The sequence below is a fragment of the Lepisma saccharinum genome, chromosome 2 (assembly GCF_977018435.1).
Source record: "Lepisma saccharinum chromosome 2, izLepSacc3.1, whole genome shotgun sequence".
Taxonomy (NCBI): domain Eukaryota; kingdom Metazoa; phylum Arthropoda; class Insecta; order Zygentoma; family Lepismatidae; genus Lepisma; species Lepisma saccharinum.
The window spans coordinates 179,781,561-179,799,792 of NC_139230.1; the positions used below are offsets into that span (position 1 = coordinate 179,781,561).

The window sequence follows — 18,232 nt, forward strand, 5'->3', positions numbered from 1 at the left end:
GATTATCAAGTGTCAGTTTGAATTGAATTGCACTGATTGGTATTTATGGTGAACAAAAGATCAAGATTTCGGAACAAAAACTGGTCACGTTTCAAAATCAAAAGCAGTATGTAAAACAGCATTTCAGTGTTAAAATGGCAAATATAACCCTAAATTTGATTTTAAAAACTACACTTATTACACAAAATAAATATTTTCATTCGAATAATATATTTTATGTCATTATAAGAGTATAACGTTTATTTTTGTATGAAGGAGTCCAGTTTTGCTTCTCAAATATTTACAGCAGAATTTATAAATTTTCCATGCTTTGTTGTATAACTCACAGGATAATTCAGACTTCAGAAAGTGGCGCATCAGTAAAATAACTGTAGATTTCATGTTTAAGAGTTTATTTTGCATTTTGAAGTTCATTTTGCATCATTTTGTGACAAAACATGGTAGGAAAATGCAACTTTCACCTTTCAAAAACATGGGAAATGAACATTACAGTGTCATTTCATGTTTTGTGTGTCTGCCAAAAACGAAATATGCATGCCTGTACTGATTGGTTAAATTGCTTTGGGGGACATGACATGCTCTACTGAAAACCAGATAAATTTTTTTGGTTACCTGGCTCTTGATTGTAGATTCTGAAATATATATTTTAAACCAAAAATCTTCTCAGAAGCAGTAGATGATGGAAATGAGGTGTTTGTTACATGTCCAATATATAAATGATAGTCCTTGACACAATTCATGTACCAATGCTTTCTGTTGCATAACTAGCTACATGTATTGGGGAAAAGATAGGAAGAGAAATGCATTCTTTGTTTACCATGAAAACATCACCAAGGTGAAATAATCCCATGTATAATTGAAGAATATAAAAACCTCCTTTTCCTTCAGCTTGTCCACTAATAATGCCTATTTTTTCTTTCCATTATGTAATTCAAATTTATTTCAAGTGATAGGACTTTTCAAAGATCATGTGTGGTATTGTTTGCCGATAAAGTAAGGCAAGATATTCCTTTCACGCTAATTAAGTGGTTTGTGCATTTCTCCAAAGAGCAGCCTTGTTAATTGATTGTTTATCAATAAACTCAGATAAATTTTAATCATCAAATAAGTGAAAGTATCTTTCAAAATACTCTTAAATTTGTTATCTAATAGGATCCTAGTAATTCCAGAACTGAATATAAGTAGATTTGGTCAAAGATAGGTTCCACAGTTGCACCGGAATACACTTTCAATTTATATAAAATGTGCATGTCTGTGTTCTCAAATTCTGTATCCACAGGCTTACATTTAAATTAACACAGAAGATGACATGGTATTCTATGTTGGTTGTTAGTGAGTTGCAGGTTAATTTTGTAAAATAAGAGAATGCTCTTTGACCATATTTACTTTTATTATTTATAGAATTACTGTGCACTGTTACTAGTGGATAATATTTATGGGATTTAATATTGTGTATAGTTAACAACTGTGAGCATTATGTTTCAGTAAATGTGGAAGGGAACAAGAATGAAATATATAACAGCAGTGGCTAGTACCTTCCAAACCAAAATATAAAAATATTTTACACTGATAAGTTAACATCAAACATACACAATTCTTTTTAATTTTCATTGACAGAAACTAAACCAGTCACTGTGTCATGATATTGTTGCAATATCAAAATAAAATTGAAATAATAAAAGTTTACCAGTGAATATTAAAGCTATAAAAATGTGGTTCAGGGAACATTCGTTAAGAAATGTGAACTTGGAGAAATTTGTTAATCTCTATTTTGAAGTAAAAATACGGCAAAAAAGTTACTTCAATCAGAGTTTGTAAAGGTATTAAAAACCATCCTCTGCAGTTAAATGTATAACTATAAATATGTGGAGAGCTATAGATTCCTGCAGTACTTTCATCTCTTTCCTTGTTCCTATTTATTATTATTATGTTGCTATCAACCATTCTTTTATTAAGTAACATTCCTTTTTTAAGGGAACATCATAAAGTATAACAATGATTCTCTCTGTAGGTGGCATGGGATAGTATCTCATTCAGCGACTAATCATACATTCACTCTCATGAAGCTTTTCACTCACATACACAGTATGACTCAAATCTATGCACACAAATCAAAGTGTACTAATGAATGAGTGCGCATCTCTCTTTAGATCCCATTATTTGTTCTTGGCGTGGCAGAGTTGTGACACAAAAAAGTACATTGTTTCATCTAAGATTATTGCTTGTTTCGACTGAAGCCTCCCTCATGGCACAGTGGTAATGTCTTCACCTTCTAATTGAATGGGGTCTCTTTTTTAATACACAGGCACATAGTGGTTCTCATCACACATTAAACAAAAAGTCAAGCTTGTTTCTACTGAGTAAATAGATATGCAGAGTGACATGAAATGATTCTTTATACAATCCTTGGAAATAAGTATGATACAGGATAACAAGGGTGATTCGAAACAATATAAAAAGTAGGGATGGGCCAGTATGAAAATTTAAGATACCAATCTAAACTTTACCAATACTGATAACCAATATTCTACCTGTTAGATATAAAACTGTAAATGCCCACTATGAAGAACACAAATGGTTTATTAACCAGATGACTGCAATAGGTTTTACCTTTGAAGAATAAAACATATTTTGAGGTACTAGACTAAACCAGGGTAAATTATAATTCTATTCATAAATATAATAACAAACTGGCAGAATTCTTCACTAAATTACAGACTATAATTTATATATATATATCAGATCCCTAAAAGTATATGTAATTTTACTGATAAATCAGTACACCAAGATGGCCCAATGTTTAGCACAGCTATGTTGCCAGGGATCCTGGGTTTGAATTTCTCCTGGGCATGAGGTTTTTTCTCATTAATTTCATCATATCATCATCACTCATCCTCATTGTTTAGATTAGCCAAAAGTGTCAGAGACATGACACTAAATAGCAAAAATCCAAAAATAGAAAAAATAGTGTGCTGATTAATCTGTATTCCTAGTAAAAGCTTGCGGACATATACTTCCAATGGGTGCACAATGCTAAATCCATTGCTGATGTCTTACAGACTTATCATGTGTGTGAAAAGAGTGGAGCTTGCACATGCATTAAACAAGAGGAAACATCTAGATACATGTGTGTTGTATGTGTGGGACCAAAAGCAAATACACTTCAACTAGGTACATGCCTTTACATCTACTTCAAAAACAATAAAATGTTCTATCAACCCTTGAGGTCATTTTTCTATAAAATTATATCACACACTGAAGAATGAATACAGTCTAAAACGATCAAGAACCTATCAAAATTCTATCCAGCAGAAAACTCATGTAACAAATACCTAAATAGCTTCAAAATTGTAACAAGCCAAACCAACATAATCATAACATACATATTAGATTTAATATATTTACCACATAGTGTGAACTGTTTCCTATTCTGTCTTTATGGTAGAGTTGTACTGTGTTACTATTTTCTAGTGTATGTGTGTTTGTGTGCTTGTGAGTGTGAAATATTAGAAGAAGAGACTCGTGTCCCAAGAAGAAGTGGATTTATCTTTTCATATATAACAAAGATCAGTCTGCATAACTACCTTTTTCTTTGATATAAGGTCTATTCTCTAAATGAACTATAAATAGAGCAATTTGGAGAAGGTAAGCACAGCTTTACTATTCTATGAATATTTTGTTTAGTGGTTATTATGCCTGAGAACTACAAGCTTCTGATTATTTCAAAATGCTTTCATTCATGAAATACCTGATATTGAAACTGAATTAATAGAAATATAATACCAACAACTCATATTCACACTGATTTCGCATGCAAACTACATCCAAATAATTTTGTGTAGTTTCTCTACATCACAGAAGATGTAAAATATAACACCTGACAATAATGTCTGGTGAGTGTATTCTATTTCCTTCATGACTTGATATTTACTAGCCCTTCTGGCTCTCTTTTCCTTTTCCGCTTGTTTCTGTTAGATTTCTGAGAATTCATTTTAAAAAATGTGAATTGCACCGTGCATAATTTGTAACCTGCCTTACTTCTTAACCTTGCACCTGACATGAGTTATTTTCATTATTATGTACCATAATCATTTTGACTCATGGAAAATACCAACAATCTAAAAACACTAATAACAACAAACTCTCCTTTTTGAACATAGCTATTTTCTTTCTTCCTCCCCCCCTCCCCTTTGAAGTTTAGAAATATTTGATTTACTCAAAGGATGCAGTTTTGGCAATCTGCGTCCCCCTGATTATATTGATATGAGCTCATGTTGAAAAATGCTGACTCCTCAATGGAGCCAAGTAAAACAGACGACTAACAATGGGAATTTTAATGTAGAGAAATCTTAGAACAGTCACTGCTAACAAAATTTAATACTAGAATGTTTTTGCATTGTATTTTTTTTTTTTATGTATGATATATTAGTATGCATGTTATTGAATACTTATTTAAGAACGTTAGATTGTATTTAAGAAAGGTAAATTTGAGTACATTAATTTCTGTGCTAAAATGGACAGTGTATGCAAATTAGCTGAGTGTAGTTTTTTGGTTTATGATGTAGTCTTAGAATCTTCTGTATGATTAGATAGATACATGGGCAAATTTATTATTGTTACTAATGATGATTGTTGTTTGCACAGATAACCTGAAGAATGGCCGATTCCACCAGCACCTGAGGGACACCTTCGCTCCATTGGTTGTGAGATACGTTGACCTGATGGAGTCATCAATTGCGCAATCAATACACAAAGGATTTGAAAAAGAAAGGTGGGAGATTAAAGGGTAAGTTGTCTTGAAGCTAATAGTAGAAAAGACCTCTCAAAATAGAATAATTGACAAAGAGAATAATACAGACCTTAAAATTTAAATTCTGACATGTAAGTAGAGAATTTCATGATATTTTCACGAGAGAGAAATTATTGAATTGAATGTAGTTTGCCTGAGCTTAGTATTAGAGTAGTATCCCATAGATTCAGATTTTTTTTTTTAGTACTCGCTGTAGTATAGTTACTTGAAGTTATTTTTACAGCATGCCAATAGTCTTATCTTCCCAGTGCCCTACATAATATATTTTTCAGTACTCTATCTTTCAGTGACAACATTAAGAGGGATGCCATCAGGCCTAGTCAGTGAAGAGAAAGGAGAAAGCCTTTTTCACATCTTTGTTGTACCTTCTTCAGCACACTTGAAATTTGACACCACTCCAAATATAATGAAGCCTCTTAGACCACCCTAAAGTATATTCAGTTTAGAACTCGTGAACTCTACACAGCTAAGCTAGAAGTTATGAACTTCTAGACAAATGTCTTTACTATAGCAAATAAAGCAAGGCAGTCTTATCATTGTCAAATTTGGTCTTCTCACACTTTTGTTTGCAATAAATGCTTTCTTCAGCCAAATGGTTAGGTCTGGTTAACCACCAGATTTGACTCCCAGTGGCAACTCAAAAATGTCGATGTTGAACTAGCAATGTTAGGGAAATTGGGGAGTCACATGAAAAAAGTTATCAGCAGGCTCATAAAAGCCAGATAACATCAGTGATGGGAACTCAATGAGGTGACCATACATCACCAAAGAAAGATGCTGGACAGGCATTTGCCCTCAAAGGGCCATTGTGCCATGGAGTGCACTTTTTAGCGAACTTAATGGTTTATGCAGCAGCAGTGGTCTAGTCAGTAGGGCATCTGACTGCCACGTGGGAGACCCAGGTTCAATTCCCAGGGTGGGTGATCTAAGGTCAGAATTTTTCCAGCCTTGTCCCTGCATAAAGTGGCTCTGGGGCTCACCCAGCCTTAAATCAATAGGTACCTGGACAACCCTGGGGGGAGGGGAGTAAAGGTGGTCGGACCGTGTTGCTGATCACATCATCTCCAAAATGGCCAAGATTGAGAATGTGTGGAGCCCTACCCCCCACATCCCCTAAAATGTGCCTTCATGGCACGGTGCTATATGCATGGGGAACTTTACCTTGTAATGGTTCACTGGTGAGAATCTAGATTTATTAATGTTAACTCAGCATTGTAAAGACAATGAATAACTGTTTGCATATGAAGATAGTAAAAAGCTGTTGTGGGAGTTGCCAAGCTCACCAGTGTATCAAACAATGGAAGTCTAACTGTCTGGCAAGTAGATTTCAAGAGGCTGTAGCATCACACTTGAGTTTTTCTCTGTGTGTGCATGTGGTGGTCTAGACATTAAAGCATCAGGTGCTAGAAAATTTTTCCATGGTTCTGAAGTCCACCCGCTCTCCTACCAGTCATATAAACCATGGTTATGCTGGAGCTAAAGGCACTGAGGACATGGTGGTGATTACACCACACTCATCAACAGCATCAACATCAACATCTCAACAATCGAGGAAGTGTGGAGACTTGTCTCCACACCCCCTGTGTACAATGTGGAACACAGGGGAGAACTTTTTTTAATGCACATACCAAATATTTTGAACCATTCATTAAAATGTAACTGAATGTATTTCAGAAATGGCTGTGCAACCTCTGAAGATCTTTTCTGGAAGTTGGATGCATTGCAGTCTTTCATCAGGGACTTGCATTGGCCTGATGCAGAATTCCGCCAACATTTAGAGCAGAGGCTCAAACTAATGGCATGTGATATGATTGAATCCTGCATCCAAAGGTATGGCTAGTACCTAAATGTATTTCATAATGCCTGTCCTATTTTAACCCTCAGACTGGGATCTGAACCTCAGGTTGTATTTAAATTGCGCATCCTTAGCATTTTCTGGTCATAACAAATTACTATATTTTTCGAACTAGAGAATATATTTAAATACAATTTTCAGAGTTACTCATCCACAATATCCTTTACCTTGAATTTTGAATTTTTGTGATTTATGTTGTATTTTCCATGTAGTCTAGATACATTTTGTTCATCACTATGGTGTTTTAAACCACTGGCATACAGGATCACTATGACTCACTGTTACAGAAATGTCCTTTTCATAGTTTTCATTTTTAGCTTCATTATTTGTAAAGAGGGTAAATTCTTCTTGTGCACTTTCAGCTCTATTGGAACCTGAATGAACACTTCTAACAATGCTGCCTTCCAAAAAGATTTTTTTTCTGGTTCCACATCACTTACCGGTTGCAACAAGGCAGCCATTGCAATGTTTGACTTACGAAAACAACGTTGTGCAAGTAGTTTTTCACTTCCCTGTAGATGGCCGTAAAGACTAACACTCTTCTGGTCAACTGGTTAAAACAGTTTATTTCTACAGCCAATAGATGGCATCTGACAGCAGTTTGAAGTCAACCATGCCAAACGTATATGTGTACATCAAACCAGCATTCCTCAAATGTACACATGTACATTGTCCCACCTTGAGGAGTTAAGGCATACCATATGAATTTTCAGTGTATATGATGACCAACTAATTCCATTTTTTATTATCATTGTCATTTTGAATCCATTCTGAATTATATCCTCAAAAGTATACATGTTATGTTTTATTGTACATTTTAACAAACCAGCATAGAAATGTTTATGCAATAGAACAAGCATTAAATGGAAACATGTTTTGAGGGTAATATTTGTCAAGTTACATTGTGATGGGCATGGCATATGTGTAATTTCTATGCTGTATTTCTATGATATGTGATGCCTTTGCTTCCATATGCTTACAAAGTGTAAGCATCGAGAAAGTCTGTGTAAGTGTTTATTGAAACTATATTTTTTGGCAATAATTTTTTATGCACGATGGAACTTTAATAATGGCAACTATTCATTTACACATGATACAAAATATTTACATGTTTCAAAGTTTTACTGTTTTACTGTCCCTCAATGTAGTCACTAGTCACAACCTGTTGCCAATGATGTGGAAAGCATAGGATAGCTGTAGCAGTGCCTGTAGAGTTAATAGTGCAAATGGAGTGGTCTACTGCCTGCAGAATCTCGGGAACAGTTCGGAAGCAATGGCCATGAAATGGTTTCTTCATTTTAGGAATCAAGTCAAATTTTGACCTCCAAATAAATAACTATATTCATAAAATCTATCACCATATTTACATATTTTGAAAAATTCATAAAAATCTCAATAGAAATCTTACTAGATATTTCTACCTTTCCTTTATTCATCCCGTATTTGAGTATGGTGATAGTCTTATTTTTGGTGATAACTTAACTCATCTGAAGAAACTTGAAACAATCCAAAACAATTGCTTAAGAATGATTCATGTGCACCCACAGGAAAACAATTCCCAACAATTGCACAACACCTACAACATACCCACAGTCATTTCAAGAATACATTACATCTACCTCAATGAGGTATTCCATAGTATTCATAACAATTCATCTCCATTGCATAATAGGCTTAAGCTCTGTTCTGAGGTCAGTACCCGAAACACCAGATCGTCCTTACATAGAGACCTACTAATCCCCAAACCTAACAAAAGCAGATTTGGCCAGAAGTCACTCCTGGTGAAGGTCAAACTCAATACCAGCAAAGGGCAGTCCTGCCATCTTCTGCATCCACATGTCTATAAATTCTAACTCACACTCTATATTGTTTTCAGTGCTGTCTCTTTCCTTCCCCCCACTCACTCACTCACTCACTCACTCACTCTCTCTCTCTCTCTCTCTCTCTCTCTCCTCCTCTCTCTCTCTCCCCCTCTCCCTCCCTCCCTCCCTCCCTCCCTCCCTCCCTCCCTCCCTCCATATAATTAATTAAAATTTTCATCTTCTTTCTGCGGACAGTCAATTCCATATCCACATGTCCTTCACTTCCGATTTCTTTTCAATGTATATGCTATATGTGATACTATAGAATATTCTACAAATCATATAAACATTTTAAATCGTCTCATTTTCATTAGACGTTGTTTTATTGTATAGGAATTTTTACTATATAGGGAATCAAGCCATTACTTGTATTAATAATGAACTAAATGACATATTGTATGGCTTAATTGTAACCCTATTAAGATAATATATAATAATAATAATAAGTCGCAGGGGCTCAGGTCTGGAAAGTATGGGGGATGGTAGAGCACTTCCCAGCCCTAGCACTTGAACAAATCAGTCACAGCTTGCACTGCATGCACCCAAACATTATCCTACAAAAGGAATGGTGTGTTCTGCCAAATATGTTGTTGCTTCTTTCTCAATGTGGGCTGCAGGTTTTGTTTAAAAAATGGACAGTAATGCTGTGCATGTACAGTTTGCCCTCAAGGCACGGAATGCATTAGGGTAATACCATCACAGTCATATGTGAATTCACCATCACTTTCAAATTGCTGGGGTCTGACAAACTGTTGATTTTTGTGGAGACGTGTAATGATGCCACTCGTTTGATTGGCATTTCAATTGTGGCTCGTATGATTTGGTCCATGTTTCATCCAACGTTATCTTACTTTGTAAGAAAGCCTCTCCTTTGAGCTCATAGTGCTCCAAGTAGGTACGAGCAGCATCGTATCACAGCCATTTCTGCATTTCCATCAAGTCATACAGAACCCATCGTGATGTAATTTTTCACATGCCCAGGTATCCCTTAAGAATGTGCAGCACAGTTGTATGATGCTAGTCCTGTAGCTCAGGCTAACTCCCAAATCATATGACATCGATCCATCTCCATTAACGTGGCAACAGCTTGCACTTCTTCATCACTGACACTTGAGCAACCTGTCCGAAGCATGTCAGGCACATTTTGGCATACCACGTTGAAGGCTTGTACCTATCTTGTCACTGTGCTGTAAGGCAATCCTAATTTCCTGCAAGCATCAAGCTGTGTGACCTCTGGCCCATTCAATCTTTATCTAACTCAGCTGTTCTTGTTTCGTAAACATTGTGACAACACTACATTAGACCACCAGACAAGACTCAATTCTTCTCGCCACTGTGCATGCACATGACATTTGCTCTGGGGTAAGGTAGGTATGAACCTAATGTGTGGTATAAACAACTTTTCCTTGTTTCATTACATGGCATCCCTGCAGCAGTGTTGCCACTTTTAAAATTCCATCTCGCATATTATTATTTGAAATCTGATAAAATAAATTGAATCATAACAACATTCAAGCCAACGCAAACAAGTTCTTCTAAGCTTAGCTATACACACCTTTTAATTTTGTTTAAATTCTATTTGACATTGAAAATATATCGTAATATTATCACAATTTCTTTGCATTTCAGAACTGAAAATGCATTCCAGCAGTGGTTGAAGAAAGGAGTTACGTTCATTTCTACAGATTACATTATCCCATCAGAAATGTGTGCAATGGTAAATGTTATTTTGGATGCAAAAAACCAGTCCTTCAAACTTTGTGCTGTGGATGGTGTTGATGTGGTTAGTGTCATTTATTCTATCTTCTCATCTTCTTCGTACTTACAACCAGTGGCATATGTAGGTTTCAGGCTCCTACCCCCAAATTGACTTATAGATTCTTGTTTGTTAATGCATGCAATCATGGAGTAGGCAGATTAGAGAAATATACTAATTGAAAAATCAAGTTGTAAATATGCCACTATGTATGTTTTCCTATTTGTATTTAATGGCCTTTTTGTATTATCATATCTATAGTTAAGTATGTACTCAAATAACACAATGAAGCTTTTTCTGAAATAAAGAAGAGAAAATATAGAGCATAGATAGAGCAGCTCAAAACATTGTCCGTTAATGTACAACTGTCTATGCTTAAAGCTTACATGTGGCCATCTTTTCCTTTATTCCATCATTGCAGGTTCAATTATAAAGTCAGGCTATAGTAAGGATTGAAGTAAATTGAAATAGTTAAAAGTAGAGATGGGATGAAGCGAGTCTCCAATCTATAAATATTGGCCAAGATTGGCATGTTGGATCTGGTATCAGAATTGATAAAAAAAATCTTATGTACTAATTCTGATACTCTTATGTTTATCTTTGAAAGTTTAATAAAAGAGAGCATATTGCCACGGACATCCAGAAGGCAATGAGAATGAATGTCCACCTAAAAGTTATATATTTCACACATAATTTCATTTTAGTCACAGTAATTTATGTTAATTATTGTAAATTCATTGAAGAAACATGATAATTTCAGACTGAAATAGTGTTTTTTGAGGGGGCATCACTATTATGGGGAAAAATATCCCTCCATTCTCCCCGTGGAAAAAATATTACCTAGCTTTCCCTTCCCTGGAAAAAATCCTGCGGACATCCATGCATATTGCTTATGTTTATCGCAGTGGGGGGGTTATATTGATCTCCTGTAAGGAAAAATCTAAGAATTGTGGGTTGTTTTCTTGTAATAATTTAAATTTCACACATTTTATTTCTGTCTCATATAAAAGTAACCACTAGTTTTAATTCCTGTAAATCCTTAACATCATCTACATGCTCTGTAAGTCTTCTCATAATCCTCACTTTGTCTATCCTAGATACTACACACACTTACATATTTCAACATTTATGAAATTTGAAACTGTAATTACTTCAACCCCAGGAATGCCTTACTAAAAAGTACAGAATTGAACTCAAGATCCTGAAATAGTTAAAATAAAGCCCATATATTTCTAAAACAAAAGTATCAAAGTCATCTGGTTAAGGAAATTAATCTGTTGTTTAAGTTCTGTGTGAAATAATTGCTATTTTGTATTAAATCGGTTACTGGTGTCAGTATATTTTATCATCATTTCAGTATGGATTTAATAATAATATGTGTTAGTACAGATTTTATATTGGTACTTAACTTTGATTATTTAAGTAATTTTTTGGGCATTTTTTTACATTGTTGCTTTCATTTTTTATTGTTGTTTACAATTCTTTGTGTTTTCAGCACCAGTATCACACAAAGATTGATGACCTTATTGAAAAAACATCAGCCAACATGACCCAAGGGATGATCAGCAAGTTGGTATCAGTTTTAGAGACCACTCTTTCTAAACTTTCACGGTACGATGAAGGGAGTTTAATAGGTTCCATATTAAGCTTCACAGTAAGTCTTCTTTGTGTATTCATAAGTAAAAAGTAATAAATGTTTCTAAATTTTCTTGAGAACCATTTTTCTTTAAACTACTAAAACAGTACTTTAGAATAAGACAGTAAGCTTATTAGTACTGTCCCCATGGAAGTAGAAATGTAGATTTAACTTACATACTATGTATTCATATTTTATGCAGATAAATACACATTATTATTGTACTATTAACACTGAGATTTATTACTTGCAGCAATTGCAAAATGTGTCTGGTTCTGGTAAAGAAATGGGTCAAGCATATGTTAACTTCACCCGCAACTGCATGGACCAAATACGAAGCAAGGTCAATGATGAGTTGTGGATCTTAAATTTCTTTGAGGTAAGTGTATACAATGAATTTCTGATCTAAAATTTTTGGCAGGGCCATCAAAAATAAATGTTTGATCTGCGAAAATGCTGAAACTGAAATTTGATTTTTCAATTTATATCTTTGTGAATGAAGTGCATTTTAAAGTACAATCCAAACCACTGAACTGTCCCTACTGGAAATCAAACTCAGTACCACTTGATTACCATTATGTAGCTGGGAAGACTTACAAGTTCTAGTAGTAATCACAGCTTTGCTTTCTTAATTGGTGGTTATTATGTACAATTAAACCCATTGGCAAAGCAACAATATTTCTAATTACTCGAGAACTAGAAATTTCACTATTCTCTACTTTGCAAATAAAATAACAATAGTAATTGGAAAATATGACCAGAGAACCATCTGAGGAATGAAAAATTTAAAGAAGGGGATTTTCATGGCTTATGCAAATTTTTAACCACCATTGTTGTTTTATTGTGACATTTCAGAGTAGTTTAAAGTAAAGTTGCATTTAATTTCATGTAATGTACAGAGGCTGATCATGACTGGACAAGAAGTGTATATCATTTACCCTCTGTAGCAATGATCTGATGTTTTTAATAATTGAATTTTTTATTGCAGCAATGGTACACAGCTCAGATACAACTTTTATGCAACTGGCTTTCTGAAAGGTTGGACCACTCCCTCCATCCATATCAGTGTACCTGCTTGGCACATGTTGTAAAGGTAAGCATTGACAGGTTTGTTTTGTTTTTAATAATCATCATGCACTTTACTAATTTTGAAAATTTAATATGAAATGTTTGTCTTCATTAAGCCTAATAGGTACAAATTAAAATATGTATGAAAATTAAAATATATTTTGAACATTTGAAGCATTAACAGAGTAAAATCACTCAAAAGAAAAATAAAATTTCATGTTTTTTTAGTAAGTTTAACTGATAATGTAGAGAGTAAACTTAGTAATTTAATGGGTTTCTATTATTGATATTTTCCTAGTTGTAAAGCTGATTGTAATACGATAGTCTAATAATAGAAAATCACATGTTTATTTGGTGTTATTGAATACTTAATTGTATACACCCAAAATAACTTAATCTGCTCGGCATACTAAGAATCACAAGAAGTCACACACAGAGAGACATTTAAACACTAAAGCTAAGTGTCTTTATAAGCATGCTTTCACTAAATGGCTTATTGTATTTAGAATATCATTTGTATTTTCAAATAATTTATTTTAAAATAGAACATATTGCCTGTTAAATGCTTGCTAAATTATAGTACTTCTTTAAATACTAGCTGCACATATTTTACTACAGTCACTTTCTGTTATTTAAATTTGCACAGTATTGCTTTAAATTTTGTCTGTCTTCCTCAACTTGTATGAGTATGCACCAAAGTTTTCACAAACTTTAACCAAAATAAATTAGTTTGAGTATCATGCAATTTAAATCACTTTTCTCTCATTAATATAATTTTGTTCAAAACTGGGTAGTTGATTTATTAAATTTATTTTGATATATTTTTGTTTATTTTTGTTACAATTATGCAATTTTTTTTTTTCTGGCTTTCATTTTTTGAGTTAATATTATGTTTGTGCTTTGCTTATGTTTTGCAGCCTATTAGTGAAGTGTATTTATCGAGAGGTTTGGAGAGCAGTAGGGTGTTCACCAGAAATTTTGAGACAGTCTATGGACATGTATCAGCTGAAACAGAGAGGCTAGTGAATGCTGGGAAAATGGTGATTCATGTGACTTTTGTTCATGCATTGATTACATTTGTTAACCCCTGTTTGTTACTAAGATTATGTCAAATCCTTCTTTTTATGTTTAATGTAAAGAAAACGCATAGAGCATTCATTCGATAAAAAGGAAGAGAAACTTGCAAAAAAAAATGTTCGGATCAATCTCCACAATGTTGTTCAATCTTTTTATTATTTATTATTCAGATAATAAAAAAAAAATATGCTAAAGATATGTCTTGTTGATGGGTAATTTTCATATGAGCATGATTCAATCAGTTATTCTCATCAGTATCAGATAAAATTTTTGGATCAAATTTCATATTTACATCTTAACCATGTCTGGCGTTTTGTTCATTCTACTGCCATATTAATGTTTAAATTAGGGGTGAGGTAATACCAAGACTATTCAGTAGTCCAGGCCAAAAGTTGGACCTTTCATTAATTCTGCACGAAAACTGCAGAGCAATATCTTACTTCAAAAATAACTGATACATTGTGATTGTTCTATATTTGAACCGCGAGAGCGACGGTGGGGCATCTGACTGCCACACAGGCGACCCAGGTGCGATTCCTGGGGTGGGTGATCTAAGGTCGGAATTTTTCCTGATCACATCACCTTTAAAATGGTCAAGATCTAGAATGTGTTGGGCCCTATCCCCACATCCCCTAAATGTGCCTTCATGGCATGGTGTTATATGCATGGGGAACTTTACCTTACCTATATTTGAATGTATGAATATTGCAATATGATATGTTTAGGGATTAGCAGATACTGATACCAGTTGAAATTTTATCACTGATACTGGCCAATACTTTTCAGGAGTCCAAGTACCTCACTCAGTCTTCATAAAGCTACACTGCTTTTATAGTCTAAACGTCCTGCAAATTATAGAAGATTCATAATTTACATTTATTTTGCACCAGTATTGTGTGAAAAAAAAAATATTTTGTGATTAAATTAAATTTAATATTCTGATTATCTTATATGTGATTGTTTTCAATCAAAATTGTGGTATTAATATTTATAACTACAGGAAAATCTCGTTAATATCAAGTTCAAGGTACCAAAAAATGTCAACTTCGAATTAAACAACTTCAACTTAACCAAAGTTTTCAAGATGGCACCTGTTTTTCAGGTGTAAATAAATTACAGTATAAATTACCCCTATAACGGATGTTTTATACTTGGTAATAGCTCATAAAGTAAGTTTTATATATACTCCCTCTGTCCCATAATTATTGTCCGATACACCTTTTTTTGTTGTCCCATAATAATTGTCCGATATTCAAACTGTGACATTGGTGTATACAGAAGAAGAAAATGAAACATGGGAATGTCACACAACTTTATTACTCAAGGATCAGTACAAATTGGCCGATCAAGTATCCAAAAGCACATAAATAAAAATTATCAATCCAGAATCAATACAAAGACCAAGAAGTTTGACAAAATATAACATCAAGACGAAAGATATTGTTGGTCCAGGAAGGTTGTCATCCCATCAACGACTAGATCTAGTGCTGCAGTGTTGCTGTAGCCTCGTCGTAAATGTTCCGAAGACATTCCAAGCGAGATGGCAGGACGTTGCGGCAGTTCAAGTGTGCATTTTGCATATGGGGAATCCTGTAGTTGTTCCCACCTTGGATGCGCATAATTTCAATGAGACAGGACTGCAAAGTGAGAAAGACGTTGTTGAGCTTGTCGCGTGTGAGATCAGAGAAAGATGTTTCAATGGCGGCGATCAACTCATCAATAGTTTGTGGAGCTGCCTGATGCTGGAGAGACTGAATTGCCCGGAAGTACTCCAGATATAAAACATTCATGTCCGGACTGTTTGGCGGTTGGTATACGAGATCCAAAGTGATTCTACTGGCCGTTGCAGCATCCATCCAGGCGCAGTCATTGGGAACGATATGCGGACGTGCATTGTCCTGCTGAACGGATACCTGGATTCTCCCTGCGTGCAGTCCACAAGGACATTGCGCATCTATTGCTGGGATTAACTTGTTGATGAGAATGTGCCAGTAAACATATTTGGTAGCAGTTAACGGTTTGGTGACCATTGTACCAGCAGGACGATTCCTGCTGTTCTTCTTGGCAGGTTCCTTGCTGAGGAACGGCCAAATGCCTTACCATTAAACCACTGCTTGCAACCAGGATCCCAACGAGGCCGGGCGACGGCAGCCAGAAACATGATCTTGGGAATAAACAATTTGCTTTTACATGTTCGCTGTGGGTCTGGTTCGTTGGGCAGTAAGTACAATTTCTGACCATCCTTCATCAGGTAGAACCATTTTTCATCCACATGAACTGTCTCCATCATCATGTTGAACTTCGGATTTCCGCTTTCAGAACAAGCGACTGTGGTAGGATCCAGCATTGACAAGGCAAATTTTAGATGTTCCGTCTTGTTGCTATCAGTCAATAATGGCTTCAGCGCATTCGTATGCACTCTGATCTCTCCTGCCTTCACAAGCCTGTGTAGGGTACTCTTAGCAACGTTTAGCGCCACTGCCATTGAACGAATATTCTGCCGCTTTCGCAGCGGTAGGTGCTGTAATCGTTGTAGGGCGAGATCCTTCTTCTTTGGTCCGACTTTGTCTAACATCTGAGATGCAACCGCAGCACAAATGGCCCCATTTTTCAACGATTGCCGCCCCTGTTGCCAAATGCGACGTGCTCTTCTCGTACTTACATGGAATTTCTCTGCCGCACTTGTCATGGCACCTTTCTTCACTATGCCAGCCGTACTGTTTTCCAACAGAAACTCGTACACTGCCTGTCGTTCACTATCCGTGAGGTTCTTGCTACCCCTGTCGCTTCCTATCATGGGTTGTGTGTTCATGGCTGTTCTTCTCACACATACTCACTGAAGGAGTGCTCTACTAACGATTTGCAGCGTGCCTTGCTAGACCAGTTTGCATACAGTGCCACACCGGTGTGTTGCAACCCAACGCCCCCTTTTGGTAATCGTCTGGGTGGTATTTCTTGCTCATTGCGATAAGGTCACATTGTTCCCCTTCACAATCTTGAAGACTGATCTACTGTGCCTCTCTTCATGTGTGTGCTTTCCATCTGCCTCTTTGTCTGTAATTCCTGTACTACCATTTTGGCATACCGGACTATAATTATGGGACAGAGGGAGTACTACATAATAATATTGTAAGTTTTAAAGAAACTATAAAATTGTTACACAAAAAGAGGGCACGGAGCTTACACGGACACAAAGATTCCTAGGAGATGGTAACACCATTTATCATGTGTAGTTATACAACCTTTTATGCACAGGATGCATGTTGTGGGAAGGAAAATAGAACATGAAAACATTTTCACGGATTTTTTTTAAAAAAATGTATTTCCTTTCAATTGTGCACAGTTGTTGCTCTTCCACGAAATTCTTACAATTGTAGTTCATGGGAAACCCATTTGCACCAAGAGCTATGGGAAGGAAAACAATCTCTTGTTTATTGCAAGTGAAACTCAAAGAATCTTGACAGCAGTCACACTGGCATCAGCAAAAGTCTGGAAATAATCCGTTACAGGATTAACTGGTAAGATAAGATCTCTTTGGAGACACAACACAACCTTTCTTGGCACCAGACAAAAAAGAAATAAAGAAAACGGGACTGTAAATTTCGTTCTGGCTCGTCTGTCTAAAATACATCGTAAAAAAAGTCATGTTTTCTTTGCTTCAGCCAACTTCATATTCATCCCCCCTCCCCCTTTCCAGGGATCAGTCCAAACTCTTCCTCAACTTGCATTGTAATCCACCCTGAAAAAGGAAACAAGCAACTTGCGATCTGTTTGCACCTAGTGTGGATCCAAGGACACATTAAACAGCGCTGCACTAGATAATCACTCGGGTTTGGATTCCACTTTAAACTGTATATTTAGTCCCGATCAGCCTATCAGCATAAAATGAACTCAAGACAAGCATTATGAAACTTGTGCATTTTCATATATCAAAATGAGGGGGGGGGGTTGTTATTTACTCTCACATTAATCGACGATTTGTTGTTGGATTTAGGAGAATTCTGGAGGTCAAACACTCACTCTGCCAAAACTTTACCTCTTGATTTGATTTGATTTAATTTGTTGTTTTAAGTCCACTTTATGCACAGTAAGGCTAATCGCAACTGGACCTATAGTTTAAAGTGGGATGCGAACCACTTGTGCCTCCACCGGGTATCGAACCCGGGAC

At 35.6% G+C, this 18,232-nt stretch overlaps 1 protein-coding gene across 16 annotated transcripts in view; it reads left to right on the forward strand.

Moving 5' to 3' along the window:
• Cadps (calcium-dependent secretion activator 1) overlaps nt 1–18,232 on the forward strand; it is a 462,589-nt gene that overhangs the window by 433,212 nt on the left and 11,145 nt on the right. For 9 of the 16 annotated variants that reach the window (XM_083117745.1, XM_083117744.1, XM_083117743.1 and 6 more), the window contains 7 exons: nt 4,645–4,786; nt 6,485–6,640; nt 10,157–10,310; nt 11,779–11,937; nt 12,173–12,298; nt 12,908–13,012; nt 13,905–14,027. In XM_083117745.1, the coding sequence (XP_082973871.1) occupies nt 4,645–4,786; nt 6,485–6,640; nt 10,157–10,310; nt 11,779–11,937; nt 12,173–12,298; nt 12,908–13,012; nt 13,905–14,027 (965 nt within the window). The remainder of the gene's footprint in view (nt 1–4,644; nt 4,787–6,484; nt 6,641–10,156; nt 10,311–11,778; nt 11,938–12,172; nt 12,299–12,907; nt 13,013–13,904; nt 14,028–18,232) is intronic. The other 7 variants (XM_083117753.1, XM_083117755.1, XM_083117758.1 and 4 more) reach the window with 3 other exon arrangements.